Source organism: Copadichromis virginalis, linkage group LG23 (assembly GCF_057382275.1).
Source record: "Copadichromis virginalis isolate Kocher_CV1m ecotype Utaka linkage group LG23, C_Virginalis_male_GT1.1, whole genome shotgun sequence".
Lineage (NCBI taxonomy): Eukaryota > Metazoa > Chordata > Actinopteri > Cichliformes > Cichlidae > Copadichromis > Copadichromis virginalis.
The window spans coordinates 44,454,142-44,478,667 of NC_140639.1; the positions used below are offsets into that span (position 1 = coordinate 44,454,142).

The 24,526-nt window shown below is 42.2% G+C and overlaps 1 protein-coding gene across 15 annotated transcripts in view; it reads right to left on the reverse strand.

The window, feature by feature from the left end:
• Positions 1-1,404: 1,404 nt before the first annotated feature.
• Positions 1,405-24,526, reverse strand: part of mbnl2 (muscleblind-like splicing regulator 2) — a 51,194-nt gene continuing 28,072 nt past the window's right edge. For 5 of the 15 annotated variants that reach the window (XM_085449984.1, XM_085449981.1, XM_085449983.1 and 2 more), the window contains 7 exons: positions 16,438-16,602; positions 15,461-15,664; positions 13,012-13,272; positions 9,937-9,990; positions 9,353-9,503; positions 7,643-7,678; positions 1,405-1,624 (listed from right to left, as the gene is read on the reverse strand). In XM_085449984.1, coding sequence (XP_085306110.1) covers positions 1,500-1,624; positions 7,643-7,678; positions 9,353-9,503; positions 9,937-9,990; positions 13,012-13,272; positions 15,461-15,664; positions 16,438-16,602 — 996 coding nt within the window. In that variant the 3' untranslated portion in view covers positions 1,405-1,499. Of the gene's footprint in view, positions 1,625-6,552; positions 6,648-7,642; positions 7,679-9,352; positions 9,504-9,936; positions 9,991-13,011; positions 13,273-15,460; positions 15,665-16,437; positions 16,603-24,526 lie in introns of all 15 variants that reach the window. The other 10 variants (XM_085449990.1, XM_085449986.1, XM_085449985.1 and 7 more) reach the window with 10 other exon arrangements.

The following is a 24,526-nucleotide window of genomic DNA, read 5'->3' on the forward strand; positions in this document are numbered from 1 at the left end:
AGAACCATGGTAAGAAACAATGGTACACTGTGAAAGTCACCAAACATTCTACAAAGCTATTTTTGATTTGTCGTTTCTTACGTTTCTTTTTCAGTAAAGTCACTTGTGATGTTAATGAGCGCTTAGCTGGAAATCTCCTCCAGGGACGCCAAAAAGTGTGATGTCTTTTCCCCAAAGAGTCCTTGTAGCTCTCGACAGCCCAGTGTGTTGTGTCTGTGACTTTTTAGTGATACACTCTGGATGCAAGTGTTGTTGATGAGTAATTTTTTTAGGCACTTCTACAGTTTTCTAAAATGGAACAGGATTATCGGTGATAGTAGGGTTGGACAGAACAACCGACGGTCACAGATAGCCCTCCAGTTGAAGTTCAAGTCATCTGTTTGCTTGACGAGTGTCGTCGAATGCACCGTTTTTTTTTTGTTTTTGTTTTTTTTAATTGTTTAGTCTTAGCACTTAAATCCTTCACCCTCCTCCAGGTAAAAAGCTCTCCTACCAGGCTTGGTGTCACCATCATGTGCCAGATCCCACTTTAAGTCCCAGTCTGCCGGCAGACCATCAGTCTCTAACACACACGCACACATGCACACGCACGCACACGCACGCACACACACGCACAAGGCTTGGCATGTCTGGAACAAACCCTCGCGCTTTGCTGAGCCCTTGGCACACACCCCAGCCTTCAGGCTTTTTCGGTAATGGCCACGACTATCTTCCGACTTCTCCTGTCACGACTGCATGCACAATCTATCAAAGATCTGAACCCAGCAACGCAACTAAAAAAAATGGCGAGTGGGTCCTATTTGCAGTGTGGGCAATGGCAAAAGAAAAAAAAAAGTGACCTCTTCCAAGCCTCAACTTTGGCAAGATGTTTCCAGAGATGAAAAGTTGGCAGAGGGAAGGGAGGGAGGAGCTTCATCATGGCATCTTAACAGCATCGGGTGGCAGATGAGGGTCGCGCAGGAACCCTCGCAGGGACAATCACACGAAGAGCTCATGAGCCTGGCTGCCCCGAGGACATTCAACTTTTGCAGAGAGAAAAGCAACGACCGCAAGACGAAAAACCCTCGTGAAAGCATCGCGTGCGTAGGTGTGTTGTGCATGGGGTCTCTGTGACTCTTCCTTGTCTTCAACATTAAACACTATACTTTCATATAGTGCAAATCAAACATCTGTGTTTTTCTTGACTAACCAAAGGGATGAATATTGTGCAGGTTGGTTTTTAGAATAAATATGCAAGAAGAGGAGATCCACGGTATTCTGAGAGAACAGTTGTTAAAATGACCTCTATAGCGTGTCTGCTATGTATGTACTATACATAAGAATATTTTTTGATTTTTCATTGTTAATAGTTTTTTTTTCTAGCAGTACATACAGTATATATCTTTTTATTTTTTCCTGTGTGTGTGTGTGTGTGTGTGTGTGTGTGTGTGTGTGTGTGTGTGTGTGTGTGTGTTACACCGGTACTGCAGTTCTTATGGTTAAATTGAAGTGTTACACTCTTAGCATGCAGGTTGCTGGACCTCTATGGGAGAGGTTAGGTAGTATTTACAGAGGGGATGTTTTGGGTTTCCTAGTGCAGCTTCTTGACACTCCGTTCCCTTCCTGACTCTTACTTCAGGATAATCTGCAAGACAGAGACAGAGAAAGCAACGACAAAGAAAAAAAGAGAGAGAGCGTTTCAGTTTACCTATAAGACAGAAATACAACTTTATCTGCACACACTATTGTGTTTAAAAGCTTTGGAAATTCTTTATAAATCAAAAGACTAGCACTACACCTAAAAAAAATGTGGCCATGTTTTTGGAAGAAAATCAACTTTGTTTATTTCTAAGATTACATAAAATTGATTAGAAATATTGTAAAACACAATCTTCCTCCTCTCACCCCCAACCTGTCAGACAGCTGACCTGCTCTGAGCCTGTTTCTGCCCGAGGTTTCTTCCTGTTAAAATTGAGTTTTTCTTTCCCACTGTCGCCAAGTGTTTGCTTGTAGGGGTTGTTTGATTGTTAGGGTTTTCTCCCTATTACTGTATAAATACACAGAGCCCCATATCCAGCTACAAGCAACCCTGTATTCAAGTGGAGCATGTTGCTATCTAATGCAAAATGTGCCGAGTAAAGAAGCAATAAATCTGAGCATCACCCTCTGTGGCTTTCTAGCATTCCTAACAACAAACCTAATAAGACACTTAAATCCCCGTCACCTAGTCAAACATTTTAAAGAAGCTAACAAAGAAAAAGTGGTTAAAGCTAAAGCTGTTCGGAGTTTCGAGCTAGCCACAAGCCAGCAGCCTCGGTATGAGCAAAGGATCAAAGCAGATAAGTGGAAAAATATGAAGATGAGTGAAAAACAGAAAAGTGTCGACGTCCTGTTACTTAGCAGCTTTTAACACACTGAAAAATGTAGTACCTGAACTTTATTTTCTTCGATAATTCTGCTGCACCTGCTTTTGTTTTTGTATAAGTATCGTACATCAGATAAATATGTGTGTAAAACTCATTTTCAGCGTTTTCTCCCTTCCAGGAGAAAAGCACTTCATTTTCGTTAGTTTCACACAGAGAAGGCTATTTAATTGTAAAGTCTAACAACTAATTTATTATGAAAATAATATTCTGCATTGAAGCGAAGTTGATTTTTGTTTGAATGTGTTGTCATTGACGTTGTTGGAATCCTTAAAAAATAGCAATTGGTGCATCTCTAATCATTTTATTTTGGTTCTAATAAATGACAGCTGTTCGAGCTGAAGATTTCATACAGCACCTGCTGCCTGCGGGCCCTTGCTGTTACCACAACAGATAGAAAAGGTCCTCAACTGGCATCTTCATTAAATGGTACTGGTAAATGGTACCTGCTACATCCAGATTATTCAGCTGTTACTGGCATATCTTTATTGAGCTTCAGAAAAAAAGCTCATTTTTTAAAGGAGATTTTGAGACTATAGACAAAACCTGCAAAGTCTCAGCTGTGCTTGCATGACACAGTAGTATTTTAATATGATAAACGTGGATGATGTAACATTATGGATCTTTGTTATCTCTGCAAAATTCAGACCTAATAGAAATATGATTCCATTACCCATAAATGCATTTTATATTGTGACATTTATGATCAATTTAATGTCAAATATAAATCTAGATCTGGATCAAATCTGCCTTTTGTCTGATTAAACAAAGTCCTTGTTAGTCTGACAGTTTCTAAAGCCTCCTTTACAATAATGCAATAACTATAACAATATATTTTTTTTAATTTTAAAAAACAGCCAGGTGTGGAGGTGTTGAAGTAGGAACAACTCAAACTTATCTCAGGGTGTTATTTGCACTGTTTCAAATCATTAGCTGAGCTGGTTAGCGTTAAATTAGTACAGCTGCTTTACAGCTCCTCATATGTGCTCAAGAGGAGGCTGTGACGAACTGTGAAACTTTTCCTTTTAGATTCAGTCCATGTGGCATATTGTGCATAATCATTTCTCTGAAGCAGACTGGCACCAAAGCAACAGGTAGGAGGTGTTTACCACAACAACAATGTGTGAGAAAGGTCAGATGAGCACAGATAAGTATTTGCCAGTGAATACTACATATCTGTCTTACTGATGAGCTGTGGCAACATCACCAGCTTGGTGTTTCATGCAGATAAGAACCAAGCTTCTAACTATTTGCAAATAGCATTTAACCCTCGTCTGGTAACCTCGGTTTGTATTCTCTCTTTAAGAGATTAAGCCTAAACCGCCACACAGCAAAGAGAAAGCGAGACAGTGTGAGACTGTCTATAAGGGGGGGCTGACAGGTAGGAGAGATGCTGGCTGCCATCATGTGGGCGCCACTGGCAGCAAGCCAACGCAGAACAAAGCCACATGACGCTTGTTAATAGACAATGGACGGCCAGCAAAGGACAGAAGCCGCTGGTCACACCACACATCACAGGAGGTCACCACAGTGGGAGAGAGCGTGTGATGTGCACAGGTCGAGAGAGAAGGCAGTGCAGTGTGGAAATTAGGGGAAAAAATTTGGGCTGCCAGATGGGTGGGATTTAACAGATAGGACGCTACAAACTAATGCCAAGAACTGTTTGCAGGTCCTGTTTGCCTTTGATTTGGTGCAGTGATACCAGCAGCGTGTTTCAGCCCAGAACGAGTCAGAGAGACAGCAGACGAAGATGACGTGCTGCAAAATCACAGCGGACATTTAAACTGCTGTACTTCCTTTTTTACGCGTTAATATCAGCTAATTATAAGAACTGCACGGTATCACAGTGACCTAGTTTGCAAATTTCATAAGATGAAATATTAATTAAGTGATAAGAATTAAAGCAGGTTCCCTCTACAGCAAGGTGAAGCATCCAACTCTTATGCTCCAGCTGAAGAGCTCCTCGACATAACAATGTGAAATTCTACTTGAGCATAATCTTCCCATCAGTCCAGCAGCCAAAGCGATCCCCTCTAGGCTGCAAGTCTGAGTCGACTGCAGCACAGCGACAGCAGAGGGTGCTGCAACTTCACAATCTCCAGTAATATGTAGCACTTCACAACTGGAGACCCCGGCAGCATTAGGACATGCTTAATATGTGCAAGGACATGCAACGATGTGCGTCGCATGAATAGTTCAGAAGGTCATGAATCGACCAGACTCCTGAGGTCTTAACGAGTGTCAGCATCCTGGCGTCACAGGGGTGTGTAATACCCTTTAGACACAGATTTCCTCGGCTGAACACGACGCCCAATTAATTATCGAGTTCGGCTCAAACTGTCTCGGCCCAGGATTTATGTTAAAGAACCAATATAATAATCAAAGCTAAAAAGCTGACGGCAGGCCGCTAGTATCGGGACAAATGCGCCACTGTTTAGGACAGAGTGACGTCGGCAGCCCCGTACCCTCAGAAAATGCCTGGGTGTGTATTCGGAAAAGCCATATGATTTTTATGACTGCACTGAATGCAGCACAGCTGGTGATTACAAGGGCTAACTGTGTCCGAGGCCCTGCTCATACCTGGCATTAGCTGGAGGGATCTTTATATGGGCTGGAGAGGAGGTGAGAGAAAGAGTCGGGTAGGGGGTGGAGTGTAAGTGGGGGGGGGGGACAGACGGAGACAGAGAGCAAAGGCTGACGTCAGTGTTTCTCCGGCTCCTTGTCCCACATGCATCTTTAAAGAGCAGCTCTGCTTCCTGCTGCTACTGCTGCTGCATGCCAATTACAGGAAGAGTCGGTGACTCACAGGAAGTGCACACGCTGCTGGCCTATGAGGGGCAATAAAGCGCACAAGTGGTGGGACCAGACCCGTGGTTAATGATGGAAAGGGGATCTTGGAGAAAGCATTTATGTTCCTTTTTTTAATTTGAAATGTGAGCAGTCATTTCTTACGGTGAGAGCTCTAATCTTGATGTTAGATATCACTTTTATAGGCATCATGAAAATGTTTAATTTCAAGGAAATGTAAGGGTTTTTTTTCACATTGAGATAGTAAGCAAAAGTACAAAAAAAGAAAAATATGGAGGAGCAGAGTCTGAAAAAGAGGTGGGGAAGGATTATATTGGTCCTTGGTATAGTAGTAGGCACTGCTATTATAATAAGTGAGATAATTTTACGCATTTATTTGCGTCTTTCGTCGTGTTGTCATGTTGAATGTTTTCCTAAATTCAATTAAGACACACATGCCGTGTGGTGGAAATATTTTTCATGTGCTCGCCCGTGTGTCCTCAGCGTACCTCTATACAGAACTACCAGTAAATGATTGCCAGCTGCATGAGGCATTGTGCTGAAATTTCCAGGTTTAAAATGGGGCACACATGCGTCACTCTGGCATTCAAAAAACTGGCCTTGCTTCCCTGGCTCTTGCTTGACACGTGGCAACAGGAGAGCCGCCGATCAGGGGCCATTTTTAGACAGCTTCTGTGATCTTCTTTTTTTTTTTCCTGCGTCTCTCACCCTGACAAGTGTAGCCTAGAACTGTTGCCTCACATGATTTATTCTCCCTTTTATCCTGCAACCAGGAAAAGGTAAAAAGGTGAAGCCGAGAGGAGTGGAAAACAGGAATAGATCCAACATAGCTGCTGTTACGAACCGGCTGTTAGGTGCTGCGGAAATCGTCTGTGTGTATTTGCTTGAACGTGTGTGTTTGCAGAGAACACAAGCAGTACAGATGAGGCCCCTACTGCAGATGGAGAGGCTTATTTGACGACAACAACAAGAAAAGTGGAAAATAAAACTAATTTAAAAAAACAAACAAAAAACAAAAAACAAACAGAACATGCAAAAAAAAAACAAAAATCAGGAAGTAGTGCAACACAACACAACTACTACTTGCAAATGTGGGAGCTCTGAAGAAGTGCTTATCGGGTTTGCCTAATGCGGGCTGTGATTTATAAGAGGTACACTGCTTTTTGCTTTAAATTGTCTAGAAAACACCCACTCACAGGCTTTCATGCCAGTGTGAGCGTGCTCTGTGCAGGTGCACCGATGGACAGATGGGGATGGGCTAGGTGTGGGTTAAGGTTATCGCAGCCCAGTACTTATTCAGAGCTCCGGGGACTGATGAAAGAAAGCTTTAAAAGGAGCAAACCTGATTGGCTGGTGCTGTTGCTGCGTAGGGGACACTTGTGGCAGGAGTTGTTGCTGCAGAGACAGTAGCAGGCGTAGCACTGTACATCATTGGGACTTTGTTTTGAGGGTGGGAAAGGGAAGAGGGGAGGAAGAGGAGGAATGGGGGTAAGAGGGAAGGAGGTGGTAGCAATGGACAGGTAGGTGGAGCATTATGGTAGTTGTGGTAACAGTTGTGGTGCGTGCGTGCGTGCATGGGTGCGTGCGTGCATGTTGACGGGGTTGTTGTTTATTTTTTGTTGTTGGTGTTGATGGTGGCGGATGTTACAGAGAGCCAGCAAGCCATCGTTAGGGTTACACCGGCAGATGGCATGCAACCATTCACAATGCAAAGCAAAGGAGGTCAGGAAGAAAGAAAGAAAGGAAAAGAGAGCATGGGAGAAAAAAAAACAAGAGGAGAGAAGCTGATTACAATCACAAGTAAGGAAATTTATGTGGAAAATCAGTTTGCTGTTTTTCCCAGAGAAATTAAAGGGCACAAGACACCAATTAGGATGAATCGATGGCATGGGGATGGGAACTTTTCAATTCGTGTGGGCTGACGAGTCAAACAGCAGAGATGTGGCTGTTAGGGCTTATTTCTAGTCATTAGTTTACCTTGTTGCTAATGTTGGACCTGCTGATGTTATCAGCTGAATTTCTGGTAATTCCCATCCCCTGTTGTGCGGCGACAAATGCTCCGGTTTGTGTGTAATTTCTCTGGGAAACTGATTTAAATTTCCTGATCAACACAGCACAGCAAACAGACAAAACTATCCTACAGCTTAAGAACAGATCAGTCTGCGGCGTCCACGCTAACACTTTAAACATTAGCAAGAGAGTGAGTCAGCGGCGAGACGAGCGCTGAAAAGTCACATCTCTTCCAGGTGAAACAAAACGGGCAGCTTGATAATAACTCACAAGTGTTCGAATCATGTCCTTTTGTCTCACCTGCAAGGGGGGCTGCAGATAGTGCCCACTCATACCCCCACCCCCACCCCTCCATCCCCCAAAACTCCCACCTAAGTCAGACAGTGTGTGTGTGAGAGAGCAAATAGAAGGTCAGAACCTACCAAGACTGCTAGCGGGAGTCATGCACAAGACTGACCCTGTTGTGTTCATGCAGAGAAAGATAAAGAGAGAAAGGGGGGAAACAGAGAGGGAGAGAGAGAGAGAGAGGGAGAGAGAGAGGAGGAAATAAATGGGTTAATCGAGAGGAAGGAGAACAACAAGGTTAGACAAGACACACAGAAAAAAAAAACCCAAAAGGCTTGAGGACTTCACTCAGCTCAGTTGCTATTGTTACTGGAGCAATGTCGGCTGATTATGAAAGCAAGCAGAGATGTATTAAGTTGTTGAGTTATTTATTAGTTAGAATACTGTTTATATGCAGCTGCAGCAAAGTTTAACATAAAGCAAACTTAGGTACGGAAAAATCTGGACAAGTTTAGCAAAGTGCAATGCAGCGCTAATGTAAGTCTGTCTGTCCAGTTTTCCATTTTTCAGGGAGTTTTTCCCGAGGTCAGAGGATATTCATTTTTGGTGACATATTGTATTAATGCGTCATTTCAGGCTGCACAATATTTAAAAAAGACTTGAGCCTGCTCGTATTGTATGTTAGGCTTCTTACAACAACATGCTGTTCTGCATGTTTCTTGTTTTGGAATTTCTGAATAGCTGCACATGATTAAATGATCATATCAAAAAAATAAACAGACAAAGAAATCGCACTTTTTGGTCAAAAAAAAAAGAGGCAAGAATAAAACTGAAGAGGTGTGCCAGACAGCAGCATCATGCAGTATCAGTACAATGATGTGCACAGGCTTCTATCCAGATCAGATGGAGATACGTGGGGTTTTTACTGTACTCAGGTAAGCCTCCATCACATACATATTACAGGCAAACAACTCCTGAGACTTTTCTTTTTATCTTAACTTTGAAGAAACCCCACCTATCTGAAATGTAAAAGGTTATTAAAAAAATGCAACTGTGAGCCAGGCTACGCCCCACACACAGATACACACAGAGGAAGGGATGATGAAGCACCATTAGGAATCCCGTACCAAGGGAAACAAAAAGAGCAGGCAGGTAGTGAGAAGAGCGAGGGATAGGAGTTTTATCCTCATGAGTCACGAGTGTGGCTACAGGCTACCATATTAGCTGCAGTTAACTCATTTAGCAAGTGACTCAAGGGCCCTTCAGGTACTGCTATTTTCTGTGCGAAAAGCAGACAGAGTGTTCATTTGCGGGTAAAAATCACTGAATAAATTTGGTAAAACTGGAATAAAATTATCGCCAAAATAACAATAATCACCATATTTTGTATATTTTAGTATTGCACTTGTGCTGAAACAGTTGGGCTTGTTTTGCTCCTTTGTATGCTTGGGGATTAGACTGGCAGGTGTATCATATTGAGGTGGTAATATATGATAGCTTTCATTGCTCTGATCAAAGCGCGCACTGCCCTTCCACCTGGCAGCAATTATGTATTTATATTTGCAGGCACTAGATCAAAGTTTTAGGGATGGCGCAGTGAATATTGAAAACACACCCTCACAGCGAAGGCCTTTATTAGCATCACTCAAATAAATCCATGCCAAAAGATGAAAATTAGGCTAAACAGATGTAAACGGTCATTTGAGAATCCCCTCTTTTATGCGTGTGAAGCTCCAAAACAACAACACGTTTGGAGGATAGCTGTGCGTCTGTGTGTGCGTGCGTGCTCCGCATACCTATGAGTGCTTTGCTTCTATCTGCATCTGCGTGCTGCGTGTGTGTCTTACCTGTGGGAAAGAAAGCGGGCTGCTGGAGCTGTGCGTTGGCCAGCGCCTGCTGGTAGTGCAAAACACTGGGGTTGAACAGGGAGCTCGCTCCGTTGCTCTTCTCAAGTGCTGGTCTCTTTGGTAGGGGCTGGAGGACGCCGTGGGGGAACGCCTAGCCACCGACAACACACACACACACACAACAGGAGCACAGCAGATTTGAACTGTATACTCACACAAGTCGACACTAACATTTCCTAAATCTGGTATTTGTCTATGCACAGCACAAGAAGGCAAAAATGGAAACTTGCTGTAACTATCACAAGGACAATGAGAAACTACACCGTAGCAGGGCAATCGTCAACAACACATTAAAGAAAGTGCGATAGCTGGAGTTATTTTAACATTACATTGTAGTTGTTCAGTTAACAAATGTACAGTACAATCTAGACTTGCCACTGGTGATCATAAATGATACGTATTTATATCATTAAAGTCTTTTACAGGGTTTCACAAAAAACAAAAGAGCCAAATTAAATTTTGTGAGTGGCTACAGTACAATTAAAGAAGCTACATGCAAAGCAAAAGGTGAAAGGTCAAAGTACCAGGTCTACAGTTGCCTCGAGGGGTCGCTTCATTGCTTTGGCAGTCGACTGAGTCTTTAATTAGCAGGCAGCGAGCACATGATGGCAGTGGGCCAATGGGATTCAAGCGTATTAACATACAGGTAACAGCAAGCAGAGGTGCGTCATGGGGGACAGCATTGCATTGTGGATAGGTGAGAAGGAAAAAAACAAAAACAAAAATAATCTGAATGCAAGTATACCACATACAAAACAATAGGCATGCACATAAACAAAAATTTGTTTTGTTTCGTTTACTTTAAAGAAACATTGCTACTTTTTGAATTAGTACAAAAGCCAAAAAAAAGCATCTACAATTAAACTTTGGTTAAAAAAATAAGCAAGATTCTACAATGTACTCCAAAGCTACCGGGAAAGCATTTAGTAACTAACTACTTCTGAACAGCAAGAACAGAAAAGTAGTACGCTAAACACGACTGGCTCAGACTAGGAATATTGATCTGACACTTGATGTGAGATCTGCGCTGAAGTTCTCAGCAGTGTTCAAAGTAAGACACTACAGACCTACGCACACAACCATTAAGGCGCTCCTGGAGAAAGCTAACCTATTTGATGACGTGAGGTGGTTCGAGGCTGACAAACGTTAAAATGTACACAACAGACTCGGATGTGAGTGAGGTAAAAAAAGACACAGCCCTCACAACCAGCAGCAAGAACTGGATACCTTTGTGAAGGCAAATTTAAAAAAACAAAACAAAACAAAAAACTACAAATTAGTACAGTTACTAGCAAAGGCTAACAAAAATAGTTTAACAACCACATCCTTCTCTGTAGCGTCAATTCAACTACAGACACATCCTCAAACTAAATCTGCGTTGTGAGGGTGTGTGGCGTTGTTAGGTGTGATCAATGAACTCGGGAAGGTGAGGCAACGTTACAGTTTAATAACATAATGTGGAGCTCTGTTTATTAAAATTCCTCTAATCTAACAAAGTAAAAATAAGTCATTTTATATCAATTGTTTTTGTGCTAACTTCTTAAAAAACATCCTGATATTTGATGTCACTGCTGAGAGGGGGAAAAAAAGAAAAAAGATGACACGGGTGTGATGAACACAGCACTTAAGGGTCCATGCACAAGCCTATGCTTCATGTATGTGGGTTTTTTAATAGTATGTATGTATGTCCAATTAAACAGCAACAATGCATTGCTGATGCACCACAGAGTTAAACATTGCGGTTAGTTAAAATGAAAGATGCTCTATTAAAGTGACATGAAAAGCAAAGATGACTGCATTCGCCTTTGTAATGAGGAAGAAGATCACAGCATGGCAAGCAACACGTAATGTGGCACAGTAAAACAACATAATCTCAGTGAGAGGACCTTTTTACTGTAACTGCATCAGTTAATGTGTAACCTTATCTACTGTGCGCTTTATCCTATTTGCTTTAGATTTTAAAAAGTGAATTATGGATAATGGTATTACCTATTCACAGCAGTGCAGCAAAACAGGTTTTATGGGTCTCTGCTTCAATAAAAGGACTAAAAGAAAATTGGATTAAAGGTGCTGACTAAACAACTCGTTGTCCTAAGGTTAGCCCTCCTCACCTCTAGTGCAGAATCTGACTGCACAATTTGGGAATTGGGTCATAAAGTTGATAAACTGGGGAGGAAGACGGGAGGAGTATGAGCAAAGGATTGTGAAGAGGATGCACCGGCAATATAAACTCGTGGTACCTTTAAGAAAACAGCGCAGTCAGGTCAACATCAGGTTACAGCGCCTTCGGGTCTCAAGGCCTTTTTTCTTATTTATGGATGCTTCAATTTGCTGTTGCTTGAATGCAGCTGCTAATATGTGCACACGCTAGCCTGCCTTATCATCCACGCTGTGGATCAGTCATGAAGGAAGAAGAAGGAGAGCAAGCAGCAATGGAGCCAGCCAATGAGAGGTGTGTGCGACGCACAAAGCATGCCCATGCCATGGAGGAAAAAAAGTCAGTGAGCACACTGGCGCAGTGCAAGGTGTGCGAGTGCAGTTAGCCACAGGATCATTCAAAAGAAGCCGCTCAGAGGCCGGGGAAAGGCGGGGCACAGCCAAGACATAATGCCAAACTCTTCTCACTGTCTCTCTGGCTGACTTGAATTCTGTCTGCTCCTCACATTGTTGGGGAAGTTTTATTTATTTATTTATTTATATTTGGTCAAAATAAAGGCAGAGGTAGGATGCTGCATCCTCATCCGTCCCAAATTCAATTTGTATTGATCTGCAGAGAACCGCACTTATCATTGAGAGCAGTGGGGTTGGATGAGGGGGTGAGCCAGGATATTGTCTTTGTACGAAACAAGGGCATTGGAAAATAAAAGAGGACTGCAGAGAGATAATAACAGATTGTTCTTGCGGAGTTACACTGATTTGTTTAGGTCTCGCTAAAGCCTTTTTATTCTATACAAAGGCCACTCTTTGGGATGACTATTGTTGGTGAATTGTGCACTGGAGTCCACTAGAAAAAACCCGGCAGAGGTGGGTAGGTTTTGTGCAGTAATAAAGCAGTGCTCCACATTTTATGTTACTGTAGGTGACACGGTCAGCAACATGTGCTTAGGTTTCGTGTACGTCAAGATGATTTGGATTAATGTTTTGCCTTCAGAGGGCCTATGTGTTATGTAGTCTAACTAGTACAAACTTTACTCAGAAGGGTCTCTTGATCTGAAACATTATGTGATTTGTATAAAGACAGGTAGCACCAGGCACAGCAGTTTTATTACCACCTCCCCTCTGCTATAATAAATTTGATTTCACTGCGATATACTGTATATATTATGTTGTGCTTCTTATGTCTATCCATAAAACTTCCAATCATCATTTATTTGATGCACAAATAATAGAAAAAAGTATAAAAGTTTTCCACAGCCTCAACTCTTAGAAAGTTCCAGGTATGCTGTATATAAGAGCTATAAAACAGCCCATCTAAATGTTACAAGCTCTTCCACTATAAACACTAAACAAGCAGAAACCTTGTGAAACTAGTATGTTTGTGTCTTTCCTGCTCTACTGCTGTGAAGCCACGAGACACAGAAGGTGGGCTGTACTCTCACCATGGCTGCAGCTGTGGCAGCAGCTTGCGCAGCCACAGCTGTCTGGTTGGCCTGGTGTTGGGCGGCCTTAATCTTGGCCTGCAGGTGGGCGGGGGGGTGGAAGTACTTGCACTTCTCGCGAGAGCAGCGACTCTTGATGTAGTCCATGCACACGGTGACCGTGTTGTCGCTGGTGTCGATCATGGGGCTGTCGCTCGGGTGGGCGAAACGGCAGTCTGTCTCGCCGCGAGCGCAGTTGCCCCGCTGGAACTCGCGGCAAACCTGGAAGCGGGACAGTCACACGCACACAAGGACACACACGCACACAGACAGACACGCATGGACACGTGCACACAGAGGAAACAAACACACGTAGAAGACAAAACAGTGAATGCTTTAGCTTTCGGTACATGTCAGGAAACAAAACAAGGCTGCTCTCATTGCTTTAGCTAGCAGCGGCTCCTTATATTTCTTGTCATCTTAAAGCAAGATGACTCAAGCAGACATCAAAATCTTGATAAGATTATTAGATTTATCTTTAAGGATTTGAAATTTTGTCATCTGACTGTTTTAACTATGACAAGCCTGAAACATCAGGGATTTTCCAGTCGAGAAAAGCTTCTGACACACCCAAAAGATGTCAAAGCCATTAATGCTGGGCATCATTTACTCAAATATTACCTACATTTCTGTTGATCAGATGATCAAAAACAACAGAATGCATGCATTTCTGTTCAATAAGAGATTGCTCTTTTGCTCTTTTTACATTGCTCTCACTGATAATGCTTACAAGCATAATCATCCTCCAAGTTTAATACTGCATAATAGAGCAAAAAGACTTTTTTTCACACAACGCCTATATGATAACAACAATAACAATTACCAACACATAATGAATTATGGCTGCAGTGATTCATGTGAGTGTAAGGAGTGTGAGAAGCAGCACAGCGGGTTAATAAATAATATATTACATATATGGGAGAATATTAAAAGCACACTGTGAGATACTGTATAAACATTTGCCATATAGATTTATTCATAGTGATGCGCTTCTCTCCAAAAAGAAGATAACTGCAATAACAATCTTCTCTCAGCGTCCCCCAAAATAAAACGTATATGTGATACACATAATATTAAAAAAGGGAAAAATGAAAAAACAGAATTTTGTGTTATTTGTTGTTGTTTTTTTTAAATAAGGCTATTAATTAGTTTTGGACACAGTGTGAAAAGGGCTCAACAAAACGTAACAAAACCTAAGTGTGTGTGTTCAACTGTTCAGAGGCTTGGGCGTAATCACAGGAGGGATCTGCTTTTGACTTCCACTCTAGGACTGAGACACACACACATATACAGGCACACACACACATATACACACACACGTGTGCACGATGGCTTTGTGGGGGAGTATGTAAGTGTCTCAGAGGGATACTGTTTCATTAGAGGCTGCTTCATTCAGTTGCTAAGTGATAGCACTCTGCAGAAAAACACATACAGGCACACACCTACACATCACCTCTAGGTCTTAGGGAGATTATTGTTTATCTTTATAAATATAGCGGGGTAAAAAAACAAAAAAACAAAAAAAACTCCACTGCCTCACAATCACAGAGCTATTCTCATTCAGCGTCGTTTGCCAGGGGGGCAGATGGAGATGGCTGAAGTTGCTGAAAGCGTCCCAGCCGAACTGCGTCTGTCTAGCAAGTAGCAGTTTATCTTGAAAAAATTCCAATTACAAAATCTTCAATAACACCATCTTATTTATTACTTCTACAAGGCATAACAAAATCATACCCCTTAAGTTGTGTTCAAGGACACAGCTGATATAAAGATCTATGAGGAGAGGAGCCTAATACTGATGTTTCCATGAAAAATGATCCCCCCCTGAAAGACAAAGCCTGGATACGTGCTGGTTATAAAACAGCTACCGCAGTTACAAATCTCACAGCCTCTTTTTTTTTATTTTTTATAAAAGAAACATGATTTGAGATTTAATTGTTTTGCTCCCACTTAACCTTTTCAGAGCCTGAATTGTTTATTTGGACTCATTCCAAGGCAACTTCAAAGTGTATTTATTCACGTCATTTATAACTTGCTTATAAAACAGAATGCTAAAAACTTGCTTACCCTTTCAGGTCATTATCTAAGGTAAATTATACTACAAGTAGCGCATTTAAAAAAGCTAATTCAAAGTGGAGAGTTTGTATATGGCTGTATTTTCATCGCTGCAAACTCTTGTGGAAATTAAAGGAAGTAGTTTGCATTTTTTACCAGTATAAAGAAAATCTTTGGAGAGAGCAGACATGTTTTTGGAAGTACTGCATCACAGAGGGTCCTGTAAAAGCTCCTGAACTATAAAGGATACTCATTTATAATCACAGTAAGATGCTACACTAATTACACTTCACAGCCTCAAAGAGTACATTCACTATGATTAAGTGCCATGCAGGAGAATTCTGATTGGGTGGGTCACCTCCAGCTTGTCAGTACGCAGAAGTTTCTGGTTGGAGGAAGAGCCAGCGGTCACGGAGACGGGCGGGCTGCCGGGGACGATAACCGGAGTGCTGGGCAGGATGTCTGTTGGCACCAGACCCATGCTGTGGGACATGGGAGTCAGGTAGGGTGTGTAGCTTAAACCTGCGCTGGACCCCAGCCCCTGGCTGACTGGAAACGTCTGCTGCAGATGGAGAGAAACGACATGTTTATGACTGCTCTTTCAGTAGCTATTTTTCACATCCTTAATTAAAATGGTAAGGATAGATAAAAAAAATGCTGAACTGAAAGATGATGGATGTAGGCAGGGACAGTGGGAAGTGGAGGGTGAAAGGCAGTAAGAGGGTATGGAGATGAGAAAGAAAGAGAGAAGTAAGGGGGAAAGAGACACCAAAGGCAAATGAACAGAGGGTGCAGCTGGGGAGAGAATGTGGCAGGTAGAGAGAGAGAGAGTGGGAAAGGGATCGGCTTGAGAAAAAAAAAGAGAGAGAGGAGTGTGAGAGTAGAAACAAGAGGAGGTTCAGTTTTTTTTTGTTTTTTTTTAACCGTTATGTATCCCAGGAAGATTTTGCTGAGCATGCACGTTCTTTTTTTGTTACACCTAGCACTAAACTGATGCAGTTAAACAAAGTCACACCTGGCAGCTACCCAGTGCAACCACAGTATAGGGCTGGCTGCTGAGCAACTCCCTGAGGACAGCTGGGGACTTTTTGTACGTTGCACAAGGGCATTACAAAAGCGAAGAAAACATTTCTGATCTTCCAAGCCTGAGACGTAATCTAAAAACAGTCAAATCTGAGAGTTTAGATAACAATAAAGTACCTTACCAAAGACTGGATAAAGTCAGTGAATCGCATTGCTTGACGCCAAACTTTTTAATGCTAATCACGACAATGGAATTCACTGCTATTTTCTCAGAGAGACAATCAATTCCCACAGTAGCGAGTTCACACTAACCACAGGTTGCATGGTGGTGCCGGGGATCATAAACTGCATTTGTTGAGCCAACATGGCGGCAGCTGTCTTCTGCTGGATCAGGTTATTTCGCCCGTTGATCTCCAGCTGGGTCTTCAGGTGAGCAGGTGGGTGGAGGTATTTGCAGTTCTCTCGTGTGCAGCGACCCTGAGCACAAGTAAACAAATGTGATGGGGGAGAGGAAGGCGAGAGGGCGAGGGAGACAAAACAAGTCGTTAATGGTCCGAAAACTTCAACTCTCTCATCAACAGCATGAACAGAAAAGCAGCCAGTTTTTTGTTGATAAAGCTGAGTGTGACTAGGCTGTGGGCCTGCCTGAGGATGTGGCAGATACGTGGGCACTGACTCCAAAACATCAGGTGCTTGAAGGCAGCATACATATTCATACAGAGTGTGAAACAGAAATTCATGGGGATGGTTTGTGCTTTTGAGCAGAAACAACGCTATGGAAGATGATTACCATTTGATCTACTAGGTTTTTAACTGGAAGGTTAAAAGGTCATGCTTGCAACATGGACACACTGTCTACCTAGTATTTGTTGCAGATTGGGGGGGGGGGGGGGGGGGTAGGCTTGCAGAGGCCATGGTGGATAAAGGCAATTACACTGTCAACCCAGAGGCTAACAGCAAACACATTAATCCAATATGGATCCAGGCTGCTGTGCTTACTGCAACGAGAGTGGGTGGAAGAGAGAGGGGAGAGGAGAGGTCAGGGGGGAGCGACAAAGTGAATGGTAGCATGAAAAAGGACTCTGGAGCTATGTGGAAGATGGTACATAAAGGCGAGGAGAGAAGAAGAAAAGATGTGGGCAGAACAGACTGTTCGGAATTAGCAGAGAGGACAAAGGTCAAGGAGAAAACAGGAGAGATGACACATCTGGCATGACACGGCAAGTCTTGGTGAATGTGATCGAGAGAAGAGTTAACTGAGCTAAGCTTAGCGCAGTCTCGCACAAACGGCTCTGCTGCTTTGTCCGAATGCCCCTTTAACTCCATGACACAGATGAGCGTCACCACAGTGGCCTGATTAGCATTATCATACTCATCACTCCTCTATATGAAAGTATGACAGGTCTGCCTAGCTTCCACGCAATGATCGGTTATGACTGAGTTTAATTACACAAGCGCTGCTCTCAAACACTACATCCATACCCAGACAGACAAAATGACAACAAACCACCAGGCAAAGCTACACACAGGATGTGTCTCATGTACTGTGGCGGTCTGGCGTGTGCAATGATGTGTATTATATTTGACAGGGTAGGGGGACTCCAGCTGAGTAGTGCAGTGAATTGTGAAAATGCCAATGACAGACAAAAAAAGGAAACAGCCAGCTTCAAGTTGAGTGGGGAATGTATAAATATTATATCAGTCTCCTGATATTATTATCATTCTAATGATAGTTGTGATTATTAGTACATGATCTATATATATTATATATGCGTGACTGAAACCCATGTGCAAATTGTCGCTGCTAAGCAACTTAGGAGGCCTATTATCTGTCTTATGTATACTGTTACAGTAGTAGAGTTGATGTCTGTGTATGTACAAGCAATTGATATAAAGTAGTAACTCAGTTTCAGACTTAAGTTTAATAAAGTTTTTCTACTCTTGGATCTGTTTGATATCAAACTGAGTGGAGAACCTTTATAATGGTCATCTCAGGGAGACTATAACTGTGAGCATCGAAGGGGTTCACCCACCTGCTGCTTCAAATTTTACAAGGAGGATGCCAGTCAGAAGAAAAGTGAGGGGGAAAGGAGCTAAAATACTTTGTTTCAGACCTGTTTTTTGTGTTGGAATATCTGAGGTTTAAATCACCAAATGTATCTGTATCGGTTTTAAAAATCCTATATGCATGGCAAAATATACATGAATGATTATTAACTATGATTCATGCAAAGCTGCTAAATAAATAGTCTCTTCAAGTCTCATCAAAGCAAAAACCAATATAACTATCCTGCTATTCTGTTCTTCGTGGCAGATATTAAAAGGCACTCCCAAACACACTGTTAGTGTTGTTCCAATTACAACTGATTGGAAGCGCAAGAGAGCAAAGCCACAAAGGATATGAAGTCTGTAAACACTATAGGCTCCTTTGCAATCACTTTTTCACATGAGTAATAAGATACATACAAACAAAGTTGATCCCAGGTTCAAGACTTTCAGAGACCTGGGTGCAGAACTATGAGTCAAAAGAGACTGACCTCTAAAACCTGGTGTCAGAGCTGCAGTGAGCCGGCTCTGGTGTCAGAGCTGGCTCACTGCAGCCACTACCTCCCTCCTCCTTCATGGCTCACACGCACAAAATCACACCTGCCCACACATACGCATACTAAATCTCTCAATCGCAACAAGCATCACCCACACACACACATACACACACCGGCTTAGGGATGCAGGCTAATGGATATACACACTGTTGTACTCAGCTCCATTCAGGCCTGTCCAGATCAGAGGAATAATGTTAGTGCTGGACCAAAAACCTCAGAGGTGTCCAAACTAATTGAAGCCTTATGCACCGCCACCACAGTCAAAAGTGACAAAAGGTGTGTGTCGGTGCTCTATGTGTGTTTTGTGTCTCTGTGTCCACAAGAGAGGATGCGTAGGCAGGTGTAACTGTGCATGTGTGTGTCTGTGCGTGCAGGAGAAAATGTGTGGGCGGGTATAACTCTGTGTGTGTGAGAAAGGGAGCTGGTGCTGAAGCTGAGCTCTGGACAGCATCCCAAACCGAGTCTGCGGGGAAGCGCAGCATCAATATCGCGCCCCGCAGAGATCACAGACACAGACGGACACAAATAAAGAGACACGCAAAAAAACACACACACCACAGACCCTCACCGCACACTATGTTGCTCAGTTCACTCCAGACTGCACTCTGGAGCCATTACCTCACTTTCTGCTCCATATTCGGTTCATCTACAGCCAGTGAATGACATATGCTTTCTGCAAATGCTCGTCATTAGTCTTCACTTAAAGCGATGAGGTAAATGGTGGCGAAGCTCCTTGTTTTGTGATTCTTACTAAATGCAGGCCTTGTGTCATGTCTGAGTGTGGGCAGGCAGGAAGAGAGGACCCAAAATGCAGGACTCACTGAGGCGGAAGTAATTCAAAACACACAGCTTTATTGCTGGTAAGAAGCAGAACAGAAAAACACTAACTAAACTGGAAGAACGGAATGAGTAGGCAGGAAGGCTGGCTGGCAAACGGAGCACACGGAGGAAGCGAGGGTAAACAGACGTTAACGATGCGACACCGAGTAGGGGAAGACACAGACACTAAATACAAGAGGTGAACGGAGCAAAGAGGAAACAGCTGGGAGACACGGCTGACGTTGATTACACTGACGAGACAGGGAGAGCACAAAGCTGAACGCACTGACAAAGGGCACAGACCTACAAAATAAAACAGGAAGCACACGCCAGACAGAGACAGACTCGTAAACAGGCATAATGACGTCATGGACAAACAGAGGGACATACGGGCAGAGAAGACTAAGCACAGGCAACCTAAACCAAACATAAGGGCAAGATAACAAAACCTAAACCAGAAATAATCATCATCAACATCATCATCAGATAACTAAAGAATCAGAATATAATTGTAATCAAAACAGTATCACCAGAGAATAACTAATCCATAATGCAAAATAAACCAAAACATAAGAAACTCAAAATACTGGGTCGACCCGACCCAGGACCGTGACACCTTGGAATTGTAGAACTTTCTCCTTTTATCTCGTCAAACTTTATTTAAGAGCATTTTCTTACTGATCTATTCACGATCTTTCACAGCATTGTGCTTGGTCTTTGCATAAATTTGTTTTCATTTATCCCAGTTTTCATCTAGTCTGTAGGTGGAAGAAGAAGCAATAAAAATAAGTAGTTTCAGGGCTGCCATGGCAATAGAAGACCCAGTACTATTAAACACAGTGAAAGGATTCAGTGCTCGAATTTATTATATAAACATCCCTTATTTGCAGGAGATTGCGGGATATAGTTCGTGTACGTAAGCTATATCGATCTCCGCCTATATTTACAGTGGTGTTTAAAGCAGAATAATCAATGTTCAGTAATTTCCCCAGCAAGAAATTTTTATTTGTTAGCAGGATTACTCAAAGATTTATTGACAGATCTGCATGATATTTGTTTTTATCAGCGGTGGAGATCTTAAAAGCACCTTGTATAATTGATCCAGATCTGGATCTATTCATTTTTGGAATTATTACCAAAAATAATTGATAAAAGACATTTGGTGCCACAGTTTTTAAAACAAATTATCCTGATATTCGCAGGAAAATATCACAAACTAATCTGCAGATATTTTTCTGGACCCAGAGTTGCAGTTTATGCATATCAGACCTTTTTTTCTTCTTTTTGTTGTTAGTTACCGTGTCAAATCTCAAAAGACATTAAAAGTTTATAGTGACACAAAAGTCATACAACTTATGTAGATCCGTGGGACTGAAGTAGTTAAAAACTCAAAGGTTAGCAGATGTTAAAACATGTTTCGGCATAAGTGTGTAAGGTAAGGGTGTGTTGGGGACTAAGGCCCCTAGGCAGTTAGCTACCTTTGATAGAAGTCAAAGTTTACTTAATAAATCCCGGTTGCTAATGTGAAATGGGATCCATGAAGACCAGTTTGAGTAATGGGGTCTCAAGACACCACATCAGACACTCATAATACTGTGCAGTGAGGATCCTTGGACTGTGAAGTTCAAGGCTGCAAGATACTAAAATACCAATTTGGCCGATATAGATAACAATATTTTTACAGTCTTTTAATTTTGTTTTTGTTCTTATTTATTCACCTTTTTGTTTTACGGTAATAAATTAATCTTAAAATAATTTACTGACCTGTTTAAAAGTCTTCAAGCTCTACAGCACACAATTTGTCTACCACAGCTTTAATAAAACTGATTTGACAGCCAACAGGACCGATACTGGGTGATACCTACATGAAGCCAATATATTGATGCATCCCAACTGCACATTGGCTTTTATTGCTATGAAACTTGTCTTGATTATTGTGTATGAGTACGCATGAAAGGCTGCAATCTTTTAGATTGATTACCAAAGCTGGTGTGAACACAGCCTTACCTTTAACGTGTCAAAGTGTCAGAGTTTGTTTTTCTGTTATTGAGTGTCTTTTAAGAGCTTAACCTTCTCTTTGGATAATCATAAGCGGAATATGAATGGGCTATAAATACGTTTAACTGAGCCTCAAAACGGCTTGTAAAACATTAGGTTTCAGACACAAGAAGAAATGAGGTCATTTAAAAGAATTTCAGCTGTGTTCAGACTAGATGTTTAAGGTCAGTGAATCTAAGACTATTACAGGCTAAATCTAGACATGGAGACATAATAGTTAATGCTGAAAAGTTCAAAGCAAAGAGAAGGTTAATAAAAACGTACACCCCAAGACATAGAATATTCATTATACTCATCCAGGTGGTAATTTTGGTAATTGGACACAGCAGCAAAGAGGGATGAAGATCTAACATATGCTTAATTGCAGACATGATAATAATAATTCTTGCTTAAATAAAATATGGCAAGGCAAATTGCAGTTACGATCTAGTGATGGCTACACATATCAATTTGGGAGTGCGATAATGATGGTCATGAATGAAGGGTCCAGGCTGCAGTTTGAAATGCCACACTTGATGATTCAAAGCACATAAGATGAGGTAAGCTTTGTGGAAAGGCACCGCTGCATCGCACATAAAAACGAAGCGTGTTTATGGCTTATGGTTTAAGCAGTGAGCTGGTTCACCAACGCATCGATGACGGTGCTAAAAAGCTGTGGCTGATGACAGTGCTGTGCCATCATCTGGTTTTAAGCCTTCATCCTTTGAGAGGGTGGCAGGCACATGCAAATACACAAACTCCCACACAGAAAGACACACACGCACACACACGCACAGGCCAAGTGCACTATGCCTTCTGTCTAAGCTACCCACTCAGAGCAGAGCAGAAATCCATTCATCGTGGGCATTGCCTCTGAGCAGCTGTCTATGAAAAGGATCTTTGAAAGCACCACGGCACCTCTGTGATTCGTACGCCGGCCGCTGGTGTGTAGCCATAGCTACACTGCAAAATTATACCTTTCTCGAGGATCGCTCACATGGCAATTTCTTATTGCAGGCTGCAGGGTTGCCCTTGTATGGATGGATGCTGTGATCCATGCTTTGGGATACACTAATAACTGCTTTGATTCAGATTGGATAATTATTTGCATCGCAGTGAGAAACAAATGACAATGAAGGCGAGATCAAAGATAAATTAGTGGTTGCTTTCACCTGACATAAAGCCTCAGTTCGAGAGCTAATAAAACATATTACTTGCAGTGATGTCCTTCAAATCCCCACAGCCATTGCCAACAAAACAAAACAGCACTTACTGTTTGCCAAGTTTTCATATACGATTATTGCCCATACAAATGGGCTCCACGTTAGGGCTGTTCCGAGGGGGAAGGGGATAAAGAGATCTAATTTCATAAACAGATTAGGATTACACTCACTTCACCCACTGCGGCTCCTTCAGTTGTTCATGGAAATCAAACAACAATGTTAAAAGCTTTTTTTTCTTTGTATTATATTAACTGCTACTATGTCACATTTACCATATTATCATTTTACTTAATGAGGATAAGTCTGAAGATCTCAGACATTGTCTGCCGTTTGTCTCGAGTGCCTAAACAATGTGTGCCTTACTTTAAACATATATCTACAGACTGATATATAATAAAAAGCGTGTTATTTGCAGACCTAAACTGTTGTCTTGTTATCATTCATGGCACTGAAAAAGAAGGATAACTAATTTTTCTCAGCAATCCGCTGATCACGCTCCCAATCTGTCATGGCCACACAGTTGACAAACCTTTAGCAAAAGGCAAAGTGGGAGAGAAAAACACACGGCAAACATTTACTGCAGCAAACACGCTGGTATGAGAACACAAAACACACACACATACACACACACACAAACCTTTTTACACAGTGACAAAGTGCTGAGGAGGGTACAACAGTGCTTCTACACAAACATGACAGAGCTATCACACTGCAACACTCACAGATACACAGAGGCAGGGCTAAGCCTACAGAAAACATCCTCTGACTGTGTGATGCACATTTTAAACTGCCAGTGCTGAACTACTTTGTTGTGATTTTTGTCCTTTTGTATTTTTTTTTCCACGGTCAACTTTGGATGTCTGGATGCACTTCCACAGTGAAAAGACAAATGATTAGGTACACCACAGCAAAGTCTAATTATCTTCTGAGTCAGCTGTGGCTGCTAAGCACCTGATTCAGAGCCACACTTAAATTAATTTGCTACTATTGCCACTTAAAGCAATAAAACAAATCGAACAAAAGGTAAATTAAAACTATTTTTTACTATTTTTTTTACACAGGATAATTACTACTACAATTACAAAGCCATAATTACACTACAGCCACTTCTGGAGGTGGCACACATTAGTGAAGTGTAAAATAAATTCACAGGGAACACTGGCTCAAACGGCCCATGTATAACCCTGGCATCTTCATCAGTGGCAGAAACCCCTTCCACAACGCCACCCCGCCTCCTTCATCAGCCCCGTCTGAATGGTCAGAGTGATGACTGTTGTGTGTCTGTGGGTGGCACAGACACAGAGGGCCAGTCTTCCACCCCCTCCACAGAATAGCGCTTCACTTGTGGGCCCCTCCGTTCACCACTGTAACATTTGCATTTTGCCCTCAATGGGCGCTCTATGCTCAGCACTGCTGGAGACAGAGAGGAGCTGCCTATAGGCTGACAGAAGAGCTGAAAATGCCACTGCAAAGATGTCTGGCAACCCGCCTTTATGCTACACTCCTGTGGTTCCAATCAGCCTTAATGGGTAAACTAGGGCCCTGGTGCTTATCCCAGATTGATACGCTCAAAATGAAGCATTGCTTTTCTTTCGCACATCAACACCTCAAACTGAGAAAAAAACCCAAAAAACAATATTGATCAATTAGGTAGTGTTGAATCTTAAGGGTCCTGAGATGTGAGTGTGCATGCATTTCTCCATTAATCCCCCCCAGTTT